Here is an 18,389-nt window from a genome sequence, read left to right on the forward strand (position 1 = left end):
AATGTTTGTATAGTTCTGCCTTGAATCTATTTAAGCTATCAACTTCTACAATGCAAATGGAAGTTTGTTCCACCCTCCAGCAATCCAGAAGTTTGTTCCAGCAATCAATAAAGAAAAGCTTCCACACATCTATCCTACAACAGTCTTTCCTCAATTTGAATTTTGCCCTCTCGGGCGATTATTCTGAGCAAGAGGAAGAATCCCATAAGCATTGAGCCTTCTCAAACCATTCAAGTCTTTATACACATCAATCAGAGCACCTCGCAGCTGCCTAGTCTCCTGACACTTTAATTTGCAAAACTTAAGCCCTTTCTTTGTAAGAGCAACCCTTTTTTCCATTCACTAATCTTGTTTCCCTTCTCTGTACTCGTTCTTACATCTCTACATCCTTCTTAAATGAGGCCTCCAGACCTGTATACAGTACTGAAGGTGTGATCTGACCATTGCCTCATACAAGGGGATAATCACCTTATCCCATCCAGAAAAATTCCTGTTTATCATTGAAAAGACACCATGAGCTACTCTCACAGGCTGTCTGCACTGCTCAGAAAACTTCATATCTGCCTGCACAATTACCTCCAGGTCTTTTTTTCCCTATCCATTACTTTACATTTGTCAATATTAAACTTCAGTTGACAACTCTCATCCCATCTGCTCAACTTTTCTAGATCCTGTTGTAGCAACGTACTGTCATTAGTGTCATTAACAACCCTGCCAATCTTCGTATTGTCTGCAGACTTTGACATTAAGCCTGATATACCATCATCAATATCATTAATAAATACAGAAAACAACAATGGACTCAACACTGAACCCTGCTGGACTCCACTAATAACATTAGTCCACGATGAGCAATGTCCACTGATTTACCACTCTGTCTTCTCCCACTGAACCATCCCTTTATCTATAGCATCAATTTGCCTCAAATGCCACACTGCTCCAATTTGTGCAGCAGTCTTCTATGTGCAACAGTATCAGAAGCCTTTCTAAGGTCCAAATATGTGATATCAAAATTATTAACTGCATCCAGTTTGTGACCACATCATAGTATACAATCAAATTCGTCAGACAAGACTTCCCTTTAACAGACCCATGCTGTGTCAGAGCTATAACTGAAGTCTTGTCTAGATAATCCTACAGTGCTTCTTTAACCAGTGCCTCCATGAATTTTCCTGGAACAGAAGTTAAACTCACAGGTCTATGATTACTTGTGTCAGCCTTTCATCCTCCTTTATGAATTGGGGTCACATTTACACATCTCCAGTCCATGGCTACCTCCCCTGATTCCAAGGATGCGCTCATAATTATAGCTAAGGGTTTGCTTACTTCCTTTGCTGCCTCCTTTAATATAACTGGATAGATCCCATCCACCCCAGGTGCATTTCTTATGTTTATCTTCAACAGTTTCTCCTCCCCTTTGCTCTCAGTTGTTACAAAATCATCTAACTCACTGCCAGAGTTAGGCATTCCCCTCCTTGAATAACTCCTCATGTTTGAATGTAGATGCAAAATACTGAGTTTGTTAGCTACATGAGCAGTATCATCAACAGTTGAACCATCAATATCAAGTGGACCAATCTGGTTCATTTCCTTCTAGAGTTTACATAAGTTTTCTTTTCTTTCTTTGCTGTTTTTCTTTGCATCCTTTGCCAATGATTTTTCTTACCCTGCCTAACCTCCTTTGTGACTTTGTTACAGACCAGCTTTTATCTACATCAATCAATCATCTGTTAATTTATGTATCCCAATTATTTTTCTTCTCTGCCACATGTCTCATTAGTTCATCTGACATCAATTTAGGTGTAAACCTTGAATAATATTTCTTATTTGGTATGAAAGCCTAGTATTGGTAACATCGTCAGATGGTCCCACTGTATAGAATTTAAATACTGTCTCAGACCCTATGTAGTCACCTTTATGAAATCAAAAATCCTTCTCTTTACTCCTGATGGTAGTTACCTCTTTGAGTAAACCCCACTTCAGCACACTGAGATCACTGCCACTTAGTGATTCCTTTATCTGCAGATTCTTAATGCATGAAGAATCACTACTGATAATCAGATCAACAGTATTATTACTCCTTGTTGCCTCCCCAACCTGCTGCTGTATAAATCATCCAATAAATCCACAAAAGCCTTGCTAGTGTTGTGAGCGACCAACCCACAAATTTCAGTCAATATCTTGGAAATTAATCCCCCCCCCATTATAAGATACTGATTTACTGGCCCACTCCATTTCTCTGTACAGTTGTTTATTATACTCATCAGAATCATTAGGCCTATAACACACTCCTACTCTCAATTTTGCTTTTCCAGTGCTTATTTCACACTAAACTGACTCGACACTGCACTGTCCAGCGATGTCTCCCATTGTCTTTTCTCAGATGAGGTCTGCATACCTGGACACAGTATTCCAAATGTGGTCTTAGAGCTTCCTTATACAGTGGGATTATGTTTCCTGTTACTGCAGGATATTGTTTGATAAATCATCGATAGTACCTCGGACACTCCTGGTCCCCTGTTTATACTGCTTAGAAAACTCCATATCTGCCCATATCATAACTCCCAGGTCCCTTTCTTCCTCCACTATTTTTAATTCGACCTCATCAATTGTATAAGCTATTTTGGGGTTGCTATTCCCCATGTGTGTTAAGACCTTGCATTTTGCTGCCTTAAAACATAACTGCCAATTTCCTTACTATTCTTGAATCCTGTTCAATTCATCATGAAGGAATGCTGCTTGTCCCTGATTATTAACGAGAATCCTAATTTTTATATTGTCTGCAAACTTTGACATCATGCCCTCTATCTCTTTGTTAGTGTAGCTTATGAAAATCAGAAAGAACTGTGGTACAAGAACCGATCCTTTGGAACCCCCACTTCTGATGTTACACCAATATGAAGAATATCCATTAATCACAACCCTCTGACTTCTGCCCTGCAGTCACCCTGTGATCCCTTTTAGTAGCTTTCCAGTAATCCTAACATATTCCAGCTTATACAGTGGAAGACAGAGTTAAATGCCTTTCTAAAATCTAATTTCAAATTATGTGGAAATTGTTCCCTATATCCAACTCATGAGTAAATGTATCAAAATAGCTTAACAGGTTAGTTAAACATGATTTAACAAAGCCATGTTGCATGACCTTCAGAGTGCCATTTCTGTCTGAATGTCCCTGGATTGCACTTTTAATCATTGCCTCCATTTTCTTAATCATTTTCTTACTATTACTAAAGTCAGGCTAACTGACCTCAGTAGTAGTAAGGATGTAGTTACCGACTTCACTCTTAGAATTGCCTTCTTGTATTGCCAATATGTTGGCAGTTGTCCAATCCAAAGGAATCGTTCCAGAATCCATTGATGCCCTCATAATTAACTTAAGTGGTTCAATGCATTCCCTGGCTACCTCTCTCAAAATTACTGTGTCTGTGCCATCAATTTTGCCTTTAACCAGGGGGTGGTTGATAGTCGGAATAAACTTCCATCTGTCGTAGTGGTGGTCAGCAACTTAAATAAGTTCAAGGCAGAACTAGACAAGATTTGGAGTGAATGTATGGGTGAAATGTGAAGGTTTTTTTTTTTTTTTTTTTATTTGGCTAATACTATATAAGCTTGCTTTTTTGCATCATTCCTCAAAAGTTTTTTTCTAATAAACAGTCATCTGTAATTTCAAAATCACTAATTTTATGTCTCAGCATTACTACTGTTTGTTTGGAGACTTCAGTTCTCACCACCTGCTCTGGAATAATGATGGTTTTGACAGAAGAGGCAGGAAAATCAGAAAACCTATTAAATGATAACTTCTCAATGATGGGACACCCACATATGGCTGCTTTCCAGGCATTGACTCTTTAGTTGACCTTGCAGTGTTTCTGTAGTGTTATTTCCTATCCTTACATGGAAAATTACAGATAAGCCCCTTAAATAGCAATCACTTCCCAGTAATCATCACTGTAACATAACAAATTGGAAATTATAAACTGGAAAGGTACTAGTTAGCAGTCAGATTGAATCCACAAATAATCCAACAGTGAATGTCCAGTGATGCAGTTGCATACATATCTGGAGAATTAATTAAGTGGACAGCAGAATTCACAATCCTGAAAACAACTTCCAGCTTAATACTTATCTAAAAACTTAGTGGAACAAGAAATTTCTGGCAGCATAGAAATAACAAAACAAAGCATAGAACATCTTTTGTAGAATTACATCTCACAACCTTATCCAGTATAAGAAAGTTCAAGCACAATCATGGTTTGTTAGACACTCCATGATGAAGTCGTGGAGTGTGCTATAGGCCTAATGACTCTGATGAGTATAATAAGGAACTGTACAGGGAAATAGTGGGCCAGTAAATCAGAGTGTCTTATAATGGGAGATTTTAATTTCCCAGATATTAACTGGAATTTGGGGGCTGGTTACTCACACACTAGCAGGACTTTTGTGGATTTATTGGATGATTGTTTTCTACGTCAGCATATTCGGGAGGCAACTAGAGGGAGTAATACTCTTGATTTGATTATCAGCAGTGATTCTTCATGCATTAAGAATCTGCAGATAAATGAACCACTAGGTGGCAGTGATCACAGTGTGCTGAAGTGGGATTTACTCAAAGAGGTAACTACCATTAGGGGTAAAGGGAAGGGTTATTGCTTCCGTAAAGGCGACTACAATGGACTGAGACAGTATTTAAATTCTATACAGTGGGACCAACTGATGATGTTACCAACAGCAAATTCAAAATGGGAAGCATTCAAAGAACTTATCTTGGAAGCTACTAGGCTTTACATACCAACTAAGAAATATTGTTCAAGGTTTAGGCCAAAATGGATGTCAGATGAACTAATGAGGCATATGGCAGAGAAGAAAAATGCATGGGATACATACAAATTAACATATGACACAGAAGCCTATGATAGATACAAGTTGATATGCAACCAAGTTACAAAGGAGGTTAGGCAGGCGAAGGCAGATTACGAGAAATCCTTGGCAAGGGATGAAAAGAAAAACAGCAAAGAGTTCTTTACTTATGTAAACTCTAGAAGGAAGGGGGTGAATCAGATTGGTCCACTTGATATTGATGGGTCAAGTGTTGATGATCCTGCTCAGGTAGCTAACAAACTAAATGAATATTTTGCATCGACATTCACACATGAGGAGTTATTCAGCGAGGGGAATGCCAGAGGTGTATTCAACTCTAGCAGTAAGCTACAGAATCTTGAAATAACTGGGAGTAAAGTGGAGGAGAAACTGTTGAAGATAAACACAAGAAAGGCACCCGGGGTGGATGAGATCTATCCAGTTATATTAAAGGAGGCAGCAAAGGAAGTAAGCAAACCCTTAGCCATAATTATGAGAGCTTCCTTGGACTCAGGGGAGGTACCCATAGACTGGAAATGTGCAAATGTGACCCCAATTCACAAAGGAGGATCAAAGGCTGACACAAGTAATTATAGACCTGTGAGCTTAACTTCTGTTCCAGGAAAATTAATGGAGGCACTGGTTAAAGAAGCACTGAGGATCATTTAGACAAGACTTCAATTATAGCTCAGACACAGCATGGTTTTGTTAAGGGGAAGTCTTGCCTGACCAACTTGATTGGATACTATGATGCAGTCACAAAAGAACTGGATGCAGGGAATAACTTTGATATTATATACTTGGATCTTAGAAAGGCTTTTGATACTGTTGCACATGGAAGACTGCTACACAAATTGGAGCAGTGTGACATTGGAGGCAAATTGCTGCTATGGATAAAGGGGTGGTTGAGGGGGAGAAGACAGAGAGTGGTAATCAATGGACACTGCTCATCGTGGACTGATGTTATTAGTGAAGTCCCTCAGGGCTCAGTGTTGGGTCCATTATTGTTTTTGTATTTATAAATGATATTGATGATGGTATATCGGGCTTAATGTCCAAGTTTGCAGACGATACAAAGGTTGGCAGGGTTGTCAAGGACACTACTGACACTATGCTGCTGCAACAGGATCTGGAAAGGTTGAGCAGATGGGCCGAGAGGTGGCAAATGAAGTTTAACATTGATAAATGTAAAGTACTACACATGGGAAACAGCAACCCCAGAGCAACGTATCAACTCTGTGGTACTACACTGACAGTGGTAGAGAATGAAAGGGACTTGGGGGTGGTTGTGCAGGCAGATATGAAGTTCTCTGAGCAGTGCAGAAGGGCTGCAAGAGTAGCTCATGGAGTATTGTCAATGATATACAGGAATTTTTCCAGCAGGGATAAGGAGGTGATTATTCCATTGTATAAGGCGATGGTCAGGCCACACCTAGAGTACTGTATACAGGTCTGGAGGCCTCATTTCAAGAAGGATGTAGAGCTGCTGGAACGAGTACAGAGAAGGGCAACAAGATTAGTGAATGGAACAAAGGGGTGCTCTTACGAAGAAAGGCTTAAGTTTTGCAAATTACAGTGTCTGAAGACTAGGCACCAGCGAGGTGATCTGATAGAGGTGTATAAAGCCTTGAATGGTTTAAGCATGCTCAATGCTGATGGGATTCTTCCTCTAGCTCAGAAAAATCACCTGAGAGGGCATAAATTCAAATTGAGGAAAGACAGATGTAGGATAGACGTGCGGAAATTTGCCTTTAGCCAGCGGGTGGTTGGTTGGTGGAACAGACTTCCATCCCTTGTGGTGGAGGTTGATAGCCTAAATAAGTTTAAGGCTCAGCTGGACAGGTATTTTGAATGAACAGAGGGGTGAAGTGGAAGTGGGTTTTTTTTTTTTTTTTTTTTTTTGGCTGATGCTGCATAAGCTTGCTTTCTTGCATCAAATGCCTCTGCTAATGCTAATGCTAAAAGTTCTTCCTGGATCCAGTTCACATCTACGATTAACCAAAAAAAAAAAAAAAAACAAGCAGTAAAAAAGTCTGGAATAAGATAAGAAAACCGAATCGCAGAAACAAAAGTAATCCATCACCAATAATAGACTGGGAAGGACAGAAAACATTGCGGAGCCATCAGAAATTGAATGCTAACAAAAAAAATTTGAAAGGTGTTATATGCACTAGTATGTTTACATAATAGAATATGCACAGAACATATTTCCAGACCAAGGATGTCATGCAATAGTACTTGCATTTCCAAAGCTGGGAAAAGATCCTGCTAGTCAAAACCATTATGGACTGGTATCATTGGCCAGTAGCCTCCATAAAATGTTGTAGTGAACTAAAGACTGACATGGTACTTAGGAAAAAAATGAGCTACTTAACCTCACTCAGAGTGAAATCAGAAAACATAGATCAGCATTAGGCAATTTAGTAAAAATGGAAAATACAGTAGCAAAAGAAATGCATTTATCTCATCAGCATGTCAGGTAATTATCTCACTTGGTATTCAAAAAGTATATGACACCCCATGGCATTATGAAATTCTCCAGTACCTATGTCATATGGTTTATGTTTGCATTTACCCATATTTATCTATAATTCTTTAAAAACACACACACACACACACACACACACACACACACACACACACACACACACACACACACACACACACATAATCCAGGTTTGAGTAAAAACCTCCTTGTACAAAACTACTCAAGAAGGTGTACCTCAGATTGTCCTCAGTCAGACCCTGTTTGCAATTAAAATAAATAACATAACAACCAACTTCCAATTACACTAGACTTGTATGTAGATGACATAAGCTTTTCTTGTTCTCAAAAGATGAAAACAACAGAAAGATAATTGTAGGCTGCCATCAACATAATTAATAAATATGTGCAAACCAATGGATTTAGAATTTTAGTACAAAAAACTATATGTATACATTTTTGCCAATGGCCACAAATCGCTGCTGCCATAATCGCTGATGTGACTTAAAAAATCCACAAATTCCAAACAAAGTATTCTTTTGCCACCTCTCTCAAAATTACTGGATATATGCCACCAACCCTCGGAACCTTACTTACCTCTAGATTCTAGTGCTTTTATAATACAATCTTCTAAAAATTCAGTATCACTAATTACATTCCTCTTAGCTGCACTTGCAGAGTTCCTCCTCCCCGTCAAGTGTCTTTCATCTGTAAAGATTTTTGCAAAGTATCGCTTCAGTTTCATTCATCAGCAACATCATCTGGGTTATCTGTGACTTTCCCATATCTCTTACATAATGGTACAATTTGATTTGTTTTCTTTTACTTGGTGATTTTTCTTGTGCCTTCTTTGCAAGCCTAACTCTTTCAGTGCAGCTATTACAAATCATCTTAAACTGGCCAGCTCCATGTTTATTCCATTTTGGCATTTCCTTGTGCCAAATTTTCTTAATGCTCTATATATGTATTCGTACCTTCTGATATAATATTTTTGTAAAAGTTTTAAGTTTCTCTGGGCTTCTTTCGAAAGGAACATTACTCCTTTCATCCTTCCTGTTTTTCCAATCTTTGCTAAACACAACTGTCATAGCAAAACGCACATCACATATTTTCTGGATGGAAACTAAGTATTAGTGCTATTATATCAATGTTAGTTGTGCCAATCATGAATGCAAACTCATTCATTTTATTGATAATATGAAGAATGTTATTTCTTGTATTCGAAGGATGCATTACTGTCCTAATGCATCATTTGAATGCACAAAAGTTTGTTTTCCCTCAGCATGTGGTGCATTATGGCCACATTGCCCTTGTGCTGTAAAGACCACAAACAAACCTCAGCATGTCTTCCAAATATCAGAAGTATTTTGAGTTTTGAGACCTCGTACAAGAATCTGGCCCCGGGTGCCAAGCGAATCTGAGGTCAAGCGTATCTAGTGCGAATCAAAGAGTGATATTTCTGAGAGATAAAAGTTCTATTTATTTATATTGTTTTCTATCAGCAGTTTATTTCTCATAAATAAGTTCTACACTTGTAAAGTATCAAGTAAGGACAGAGGAAGGAAATTCACCTTTCTTTTTGTTATATATATTATATTCTTTACTAACAACTAACCTTTCTAACCGCTTGGCCTCCTTGCGGCACTGCTCCTGCCTCCCCGTGGCGGGGCCGGAAACCTTGGCAGAAAAGTCCTCTTGCCAAGGGCGAAAAGGAGCAAAAATGGTGAATACAGACCCAAATGACAAGAATAATGACAACCCAAAGAGATTGAAGACAGATCGGATGGAGCAACCCTGCCCATCTTTCCTAATCTTCCACTCTCTCAGTAACCAGCCTATGAGCAAATTGTCTCCCTTTGTTATACAGAAACATCTGGAGGGTATAGCAGGATCTCCCAAGACGGTGAAGAGACTGCAATCAGGAGACTTACTCATAGAAACCATGAATCAAAGACATTCTGAAAAGCTTCTACAACTGACAAGCTTTGCTGGAATTCCTGTAAAAATATCTCCTCACGCAACCCTAAATTCATCTAAGGGTGTCATATCGAGTTGGGATTTATTAAATGTCACCGAGGAAGAAATAACCCAAGAACTGCAGGGACAGAACGTAATTGAAGCGAAAAGAATAATGATTAAAAAAGATAATCAACTGACACCTACAAGAAATATTATTCTCACCTTCAATACGCCAAATTTACCCTCCTCTGTAAAAGCAGGTTATTTATTTTGTCGCATTCGCCCATACATTCCCAACCCTTTAAGATGTTATAAATGCCAAAAGTATGGGCATTCTCAAACTGTATGTCGAGGAATTCCTGTCTCCCCCAACTGTGGGTCCTCAGACCATACCCAAAATGACTGTACTGCTACAAAAATGACATGTACAAATTGCAAAGGCGACCATCCTGCATATTCGAAGACCTGTGAAAAGTGGAAAACCGAGAAAAAAATAGTAAAATACAAGGTTGAAAACAAAGTCAGTTATCAAGAAGCAAGAAAACTAGTTGCACCAACTATAAACCAGAATATTACCTATGCAAATGCTGTAAAAAAAATATCAAGCAGTCTCCGTTCAAACCGATGTCACAATCCCTACAAATAAATCAATTTCAGATTGGGCTAGAAATGTCCTCTCTGACATGCAACCAACTGTATGCAAGCAACAATCCAAGACCACAGACCAAGCAAATAATACCCCTCTGACAATACCAGCGGTAACTCCTCCACCAGTGACTGCTACCACATCTTGTATTACAAACACAAATACTGTGAAAAATATTCAGGACACAACCATGGACACAGATGGCACATCTATTCAGGAAGATCCTGTTTTAGAAATCCATGCCGAAGAAGAAGAAATGGACACTGGTCGGCCAGTTTTCTCCAAAAAAGATAAATCTAAATTAGAACGCCATAAACCAGTCACTTTCAAAAAGCAGTCAGAATCAGCTCCATTAACTAAACACAAATAATGCCTTGTATTTTACAATGGAACTGCAGAGGCTTTCGTTGCAATACAGACTATATCCAAGATCTAATTAATCGATTTTCTCCAGTTGCCCTTTGTCTTCAGGAAACTTACTTAACTTTGCAAATTTCTCCTTCGATAAAGAACTATTGCCTTTATCGAAGGGATCGTAATACAACAAATGCTGCCCATGGTGGTGTCGCAATCCTGATAAATTCAAAGATCCCAACTAAACATATTCCACTTCAAACTGAAATAGAAGCTGTTGCTGTGCGTATAATGCTCCATATTGAAATAACATTAGTATCAATCTACTTACAGCCAAACCGTACCTACTGTTTAAAAGATCTTGAAGATCTCCTTATACAGATACCTCCACCTCTCTGTATGTTAGGGGACTTCAACGAGCACCACCCCTTATGGGGCGATCCTAAATTAGATAGACGAGGTCGACTCATTGAGAGCCTAATAGAGGCAGTAAACCTCACTATACTCAATACTGGCACACACTCTCACGTTCAGCTCCCAAGTGGACATACCTCAGCCATAGATCTCTCCATTTGTTCTCCATTACTGGTCCCGACCATAGAGTGGTATGTTTTAAATGACATAATGGGTAGTGATCACTTCCCAATCGTATGCAAACTATTAATAGCACAGGCTCCTCCAGCTCAACCCTTCAGAAAATGGAAATTTGCCAGAGCAAACTGGGCAAATTTCCGGTCATCAATATCTTTTGATGAGGAACAAATCCGTCTCCAGCCTATCGATGATGTGACAGAATACATCACGTCACATCTGTTAAATGTGGCTAAAGAAACAATACCACTGTCAAATCCCTTGGTTCGTAGGCATTATAATTATTGGTGGAACGAACAATGCACAAAAGCCAAAAAAGCAAAAAAATAAAGCCTGGAATTTGTTTCGGCAGTATCCAACAACACCCAATCTAATAAATTATAAGAAGTCAAAAGCAAAAGCACGTTTCATACAAAGGCAAGCCAAGAAAGAATCCTGGATCCGTTTTGCATCAAGCATTAACAAAAACACTGACACCAAAATAATATGGAAAAAAATTAGACAGCTTTCTGGTAAGTTTCCTACCGTACCTTCACCAATTCTGTTCTGTAATGGGCAAGATCTATCTGGTCCTCTGGACATCGCAAATGGTTTGGGCAAAACTTTTGCTGAAATCTCAGCGGCAGCAGCTTATACTCCACCTTTCCAGAGAATTAAAAACACTGCAGAACAGTACTCTATTAATTTCCAAACTGCCCTCCTTCTGCCGTATAACAAACCCCTACAATATTCCGAACTCTTGCATGCTATCGGAGCAGCCCACAATGGTGCTGCCGGACCAGATGGAATCTATTACGTCATGCTTAAACATCTTGATGACAAAGCTTTGCGTCTCCTTCTGGTCTTTTACAATCGTATTTTTCTAGAAAATGTCTATCCAACTTCTTGGCATCATTCTACTGTTTTGGCATTCCTTAAACCCGGAAAAGATCCAACCAATCCCCATAGCTATAGACCAATCTCTCTCTCAAGCTGCCTCAGCAAAATTCTATAAAAAATTGTCCACTGTCGACTCGTCTGGATCATTGAGTCAGAACAGTTAATGAGCAATAGTCAGTATGGCTTTCGTCAAAACAGGTCATGCCTGGACCTTATGGTTAAGGCTGAATTTGCCATTCGTAATGCCTTTATTAAGCATGAACACCTAGTAATGGTTTCCATAGATATAAAGAAGGCTTTTGATACCACCTGGCGGCATGGCATACTAAGAGATCTTTACTCTCTTGGTCTGCGGGGCAACCTTCCTATATTTATAAAGCATTTTCTACACAGTAGATCATTTCAAGTACGATACCAACATGCCCTCTCTGCAACTTTCATTCAGGAAGAAGGCGTTCCACAGGGATCAGTACTGAGTGCCACTCTTTTTGCTCTAAGAATAGATTCTATCACTAAACAACTTCCAAATACTGTAGAAACTTACCTTTATGCAGATGACCTTTCCATCTCCTGTCATTCCCAAAATATGAGATCTATTGAACGACAGCTTCAGATATCATTAAATAAAATACAGCAATGGGCCAGCCTTAATGGCTATAGGCTTTCACAGCAGAAAACAGTTGCTATCCATTTTTGTAGACAACGCAAATTTCATCTGGATCCTGAACTTCACATCTGTAATATTTCCATCCCAGTCACTAGTAACATTAGATTTCTAGATTTAATCATGGACAACAAGCTAAATTTCTTAGAGCACATTAAAAAAGTATGTACTGCCTGCTTAAAAAAGATAAACATACTCAGAGCTTTATCTGCACAAACATGGGGTGCAGATCGTACCTGCCTCCTTCGATTATACAGGGCATTAATCAGATCCCGTCTTGATTATGGAGCTCCCATTTATGACTCTGCCAGAAAGATTGCATTACGCTGGCTTGATCCAGTTCAACACAGTGCACTGAGGATTGCGCTTGGAGCTTTCAGAACGTCGCCAGCACATAGCCTGTACATTGATGCTCACGAGCCGCCACTATCTTTACGTAATAAATTGCTTTTGCTGAAGTATTCTGTCAAGATACAAGGTTGTGCCTCGCATCCCATTCAGCCATATCTTTTCAATCCACCATTAGAAAATCTGTACAGAAATAAACCTAGCATAGTAAAACCAGCTGGACATCGCCTTCTTGAACTACTGCAGGTATGGAATATATCCATCCATTCCATACAACAAGTCGCCACTTGTACTCCACCACCATGGGTTCCACCTCCTATGCCGACCTGTGACACTTACCTCTGTCAGTGGGGAAAGAATATTTTGCAATCATCAAATATCAGACAAGTTCATGCTGTTCACATTCAAAAATATATTGATTTTTTACCAATATACACAGATGGCTCTAAATCCAATTCAAAAGTTGGAGCAGCTGCAGTGTTTCCAAATACAATTGTATCAGCAGCCCTTCCTCCTGAATTCAGTATATTTTCAGCTGAATTATTCGCAATTAAACTAGCTTTAAAAAATCTCTCTCCTGACTGCTTTTTAAAATCAGTAATTTACACTGATTCCCTCAGCTCAATCAAGGCTTTGTATAATTCCTCAGACAAGTTTCACCCTGTTATAAATGGAATTAGAAAATTATTACTAAAGATTAAAGAACGCCACCAACTGGTCACCTTCTGCTGGATACCAGCACATTCTGATATTTTAGGCAATGAACTGGCTGATAAAGCTGCAAAAAACCCAACCAGCTTAGATTTAACCAATATCCCAGTTCCAGCCTCAGACTATGCACCAATGATTCATGCTGTATGCCTATCAGAATGGACAGCACTATGGCATTCCCAAACGAATAATAAACTCTTACAGATTAAACAGGTTCCGAAAATCTGGCTCTCCAGTGTCCGGACATCAAGAAGTAATTCTTTCAAGAGCAAGAATAGGTCATACTTACCTGACCCATCTTCATTTACTCACAGGAGATGATCCACCACAGTGTCCACATTGTTGTCTCAATTTGACAGTGAAACACATTCTCATTGAATGTCCATACTATAAACAAAACAGAAATACAACCCTGCTATCTTTGGTTAACGCTCGAAAACCAATAACTCTAGAGAATATCATTGGTGACAATGCAAACATTCCGGAATTTTTTAACTTTCTGAAACAAATTGGAGTTTTTAGTCATTTCTGATTACTGCCCTTTCTGAAGTGACAAGAATTTCTTATATATTATTACAATAAAGGAATAGGCGCATTATAGCCAAAGCAGCTTATGCACCATAAAACCCCCACAACAACAACAAGAATCTTTGATGTGTGTTCTCCCAAAAGCCTTGCAGTGAAACTCCACAAGGCTTTTTGTGAGAAAATTTTCAGCATAAAGTCCCTCCTATCATGCTTGGGCAGAATTGCTGACAGTTACATTCTGATCTTACAGTTTTTTGGGATGGTCCCATATTTATCAAGTCATCAGTTTGTGTATTTAGTATAATTAATTCCTACATGAATAATTGTAATCTTACCCCCCATCACAACCACCCATTAAAAATTGGGAACCTGTTGATAATATCATCAAGCTCCTGGCAGACATACTGCAGTTGCAAGTCCACCTATCCTTAATAAAAAAAAAAAAATGTTTATTTCTCCAACCGTAAAAGTAACTAATAAAACTACATCCTTTTTAACATGATTATTTTTCCCTGAGTCCTGAATCAGGAGTGCATTACCTGGTGGTTTATTTAGAATACTTGAGGAGTTACTAGTTTTACTTTTCTCCAAGCATTTCTTCAGTAATTCCAATTTCATCTAGCAATCCACCAAGTTTTGAATTTATAATTAAAATCACATTTTAATAAATGCAGTGACCTAGATCTTTCTGTTTTAACAGTTTATGTATCTAGCTTTTCTGGTAGCATTCAGTTTAATAGAATTTCAATAATTATTTTTGTAATCTTTTCAGGCTAGTTTAAATCCCCAGCAACGTGCTCTTTTACAACATCTGCAACAGCAGTATCACCTAATGCAGCAACATCAACAGCAATCAAAACAGCAAATTCTTGCCCTGCAACGAAATTCTGTAAGTTGGAATTCATTCTGTAAGGTTTGTCTTTCATATTTTTTAATTTTGTATTTCAGAATTGTTTTTCATATTTTTTTTATATTTGGCTTATTTTAATTACTCTGCGATCTCAGTCCATCCAGTGTTAACATAGTTGAAATTTAAAACTATTATGATCCAGCCTTATAGAGAAGGTTTAATGTTAAAATTCTTACAAAAATTTGAAAGGAAATGTTACAACCATTATGATAACTATTCCTCCATAAGACAAACTTACTCAAAAGTGTTCCACATTTGAGTTGAAGCATACTCTGAGATCACTGATACTGAGGCTGAGGCCCTGGGTGCCATTCCGTGACCAAGCGATCTCAGTGTGTTTATCAAAGTGAGCTATCTAAAGAGCTTTTGCCATTATATATTGTTTATTTCTGAATACCATTTTCCTCATTTTATATTTCAGTAGCTCTTTCATTCTACAAGAAGTAAGCAAAGGCCCAGAAAGGAAAGAAACCTTTCTGTTTCTTTTTTCATCACTAATACAACTAATAGCCGCTTGGTCACCTCATGGCACTGCTCCTGCCTCCCTGTGACGGGGCTGGTAACTTGGGTGGTAAAGACACAATTTCAGGGCCAAAAGGAGCCAACATGGATATAAGTAACTAACCACCTTTCGAGCCCTCAAGCTCAAGATCAGAAATTCCTGACATCGACCATGACACCAATCGTCTGAACCGAGTACGGACGGAAAATCAGAATAAAGAAGTGCCAGCATTTCTTATAATGCACTCATTATCCTTGCAACCTATTGGCAAACTATCGCCTTTTCTTATACAGAAATGTGTTGAGTCGGTTTGTGGATCCCCTAAAATGGTTAAATGTCTCCAATCTGGAGACCTAATTGAAACTTCTTTCAGAGATTCACAGTATTCCAGTGTCAGTTATGTCCCATAACACTCTGAATACCTCTAGAGGCGTTATCAGCGAATGGGACTTGCTATCCTGTCGGAAGACGAGATAATACAAGAACTCAGGGAACAAAAAGTGACTCGTCCATGGAGAATAATGACCAAAAAAGATGGCGGCCTACTACCAACCAGGTCCATCATTTTGACATTTAGTAATCCGACTCTTCCATCTTCTGTTAAAGCAGGTTTTTTTAAACTGCAAGATTTGTCCCTACATTCCAAATCCCACTTGCTGCTTTAAGTGCCACAAAGGCCATTCTTAGATGCCATGCCGAGGCAATGCTGTGTGTCCTATTTGTGGCTCTAAGGAGCATTCCCAAGGAGACTGTACAACTTCCACTCCTACTTGCCCTAACTGTAAAGGAAGCCATCCTGCATTTTCTAAAGCACCTTTGGAAAACAGGCAAACAAATCCAGAAATATAAAGTGGAGCATAAAGTCACATACCCAGAAGCAAGGAAGCAAATCCTGTTAACCATGCCTAGCCAATCGCATCAGTCACTAAAAACAGCCAGTCAACTGCAACTCAAACAGATGTTTCTATAGAACCAAATATTTCCTTTGCCACCTGGGCCAAAACTATGCTAACGTGCAATAAAAAATCTACAGTTAATGAAACCATCAACACACCAATCAGTGTCCCAACTGATGCCATCTCAACCTCACCCGAAACAACAAAATCTGTTAGTGTTGAAAACTGGAACACAGTGAAACCACGCTATAGCAACATGGAAATGGAGGTTTAGTCAGAGGTCGAAGACACAGTACTAGAATTACGTGCCAATGATACCATGGACACTGGATGCCCAACCTTTCCTAGAAATGAAAAATCAAAACTAAGCAGACAGAAACCTCAGAAAAAAAACAATCAGATCAATCTTCCTCAAATCAAAACTGATTAAAATTAAAAGTAAAAAACAAAAATCAAGATAAAGTTAGTTCCAATAAAAGTTAAAGTGAATAAAATAGCAAGTGGCCCTAAGTGAATTTAAACAAAGGAAATAGAATATCAGAAACAGAGGCCTGCCTTCTTGTTGACTTTTAACTGTAATACATAACATGTACATAAAAAAAAAATTATTTTTTTTTATTTTTTATGCAGAGAGTGGTGATAAATGGACACTGCTCTATGTGTGGACTAATGTTATTAACGGAGTCCCCCAGGGATGACACTGTATGCTACTGCAACAGGATCTAGAAAAGTTAGGCAAATGGGCTGAGAAGTGGCAACTGAAGTTTAACATTGCATTTGTCAAAGTACTGCATATGAGTAGCAGTAACCTAAGAGAAATGTACACTGAGGGAGATGGAGAATGAAAAAGACCTGCGGGTAATTGTGCAGTCAGATATGAAGTTCTCTGAACAGTGCAGACTGGCTGCCAGAGCAGGTCATGGAGTTTTGTCAATGATATATAGGAATTTTGCTAGTTGAGACAAGGTGATTGTCCCTTTGTATAAGGCAATGGTCAGGCCACACCTTGAGTACTGTATACAGGTGTGGAAGCCTCATTTTAGGAAGAATGTAGAGTTGCTAGAACGAGTACAGAGAAGGGCAACAAGGTTGTTGAGAGGAACAAAGGGGGGTGTGCTTATGAAGAAAAGCTTAAGTTCTGCAAGTTGCAGCATCCGGAGACTAGGCACTTATGAGGTGATCTGATTGAGGTGTATAAGGCCTGAATTCTGATGGGATTTTTCTGCTTATTCAGATTACGAACCTGAGGGTACCTAAATTCCAATTGAGGAAAGACAGTTGTAGAATAGATGTGCAGAAATTTACCTTTAGCCAGCAGGTGATGAATTGCTGTAACAAACTTCCATCTGTTTTTGCTGAAGTTGATAGCTTAAATAAATTCAAGGAGGAACTGGACAAATTTTTAGAGGAAGGGATGTGTGAATTTTTTTTCTCAAGAATTATATAGATTTAGCTAATGCTAAATCTACATAATTCTTGAGATGGGATGGTTGCAGAATAGTGTTTAGTTTGCCGTCAGCCAATGGGTAGTTGATTGCTGGAAAAAAATTCTGTCTGATGTTGTGGAAGTTGGGTAGCTTGACAGAGAAGGGCAACAAGATTGGTGAGAGGACCAAAGGGATGCACTTATGAAGGGAAGACTTAAGTTCTGCAAGTTGCAGCATCTGGAGACTTAGCACCTGTGAGGCGATCTGATTTAGGTGTATAAGGCTTTGAATGGTTTAAGCAGGCTCAATGCTGACGGGATACTTCTGCTTGCTCAGACTAAGAACCTTGGGGGCATAGATTCAAATTGAGGAAAAACAGTTTTTAGAATAGATGTGCAGAAGTTTGCCTTTAGCGAACAGGTAGTTGATTACTGGAACAGACTTCTATCTGTTGTTGTGGAAGTTATAGGTTAAATAGATTTAAGGCTCAACTAGACAAACATTTGGAGTGACCGGATGGGTGAAATGGGAAGGTTTTTTTTTTTTCTTGCTGATGCTGTTATAAGCTTGCTTTCTTGCATCAAATGCCACAACTAATGCTAATATCAGAGTATAAATTATATTCTGTG

At 38.8% G+C, this 18,389-nt stretch overlaps 1 protein-coding gene across 5 annotated transcripts in view; it reads left to right on the forward strand.

Annotated features, from left to right (window-relative positions):
- The window catches only part of Utx (Utx histone demethylase), a 758,689-nt gene that overhangs the window by 573,365 nt on the left and 166,935 nt on the right, over nucleotides 1–18,389 (forward strand). For all 5 annotated transcript variants that reach the window (XM_090377749.1, XM_090377755.1, XM_090377761.1 and 2 more), the window contains one exon: nucleotides 14,798–14,914. In XM_090377749.1, coding sequence (XP_090233875.1) covers nucleotides 14,798–14,914 — 117 coding nt within the window. The remainder of the gene's footprint in view (nucleotides 1–14,797; nucleotides 14,915–18,389) is intronic.

This window comes from Mastigoproctus giganteus, chromosome 1 (assembly GCF_048544385.1).
Source record: "Mastigoproctus giganteus isolate SK-2022 chromosome 1, ASM4854438v1, whole genome shotgun sequence".
Taxonomy (NCBI): Eukaryota; Metazoa; Arthropoda; class Arachnida; order Uropygi; family Thelyphonidae; genus Mastigoproctus; species Mastigoproctus giganteus.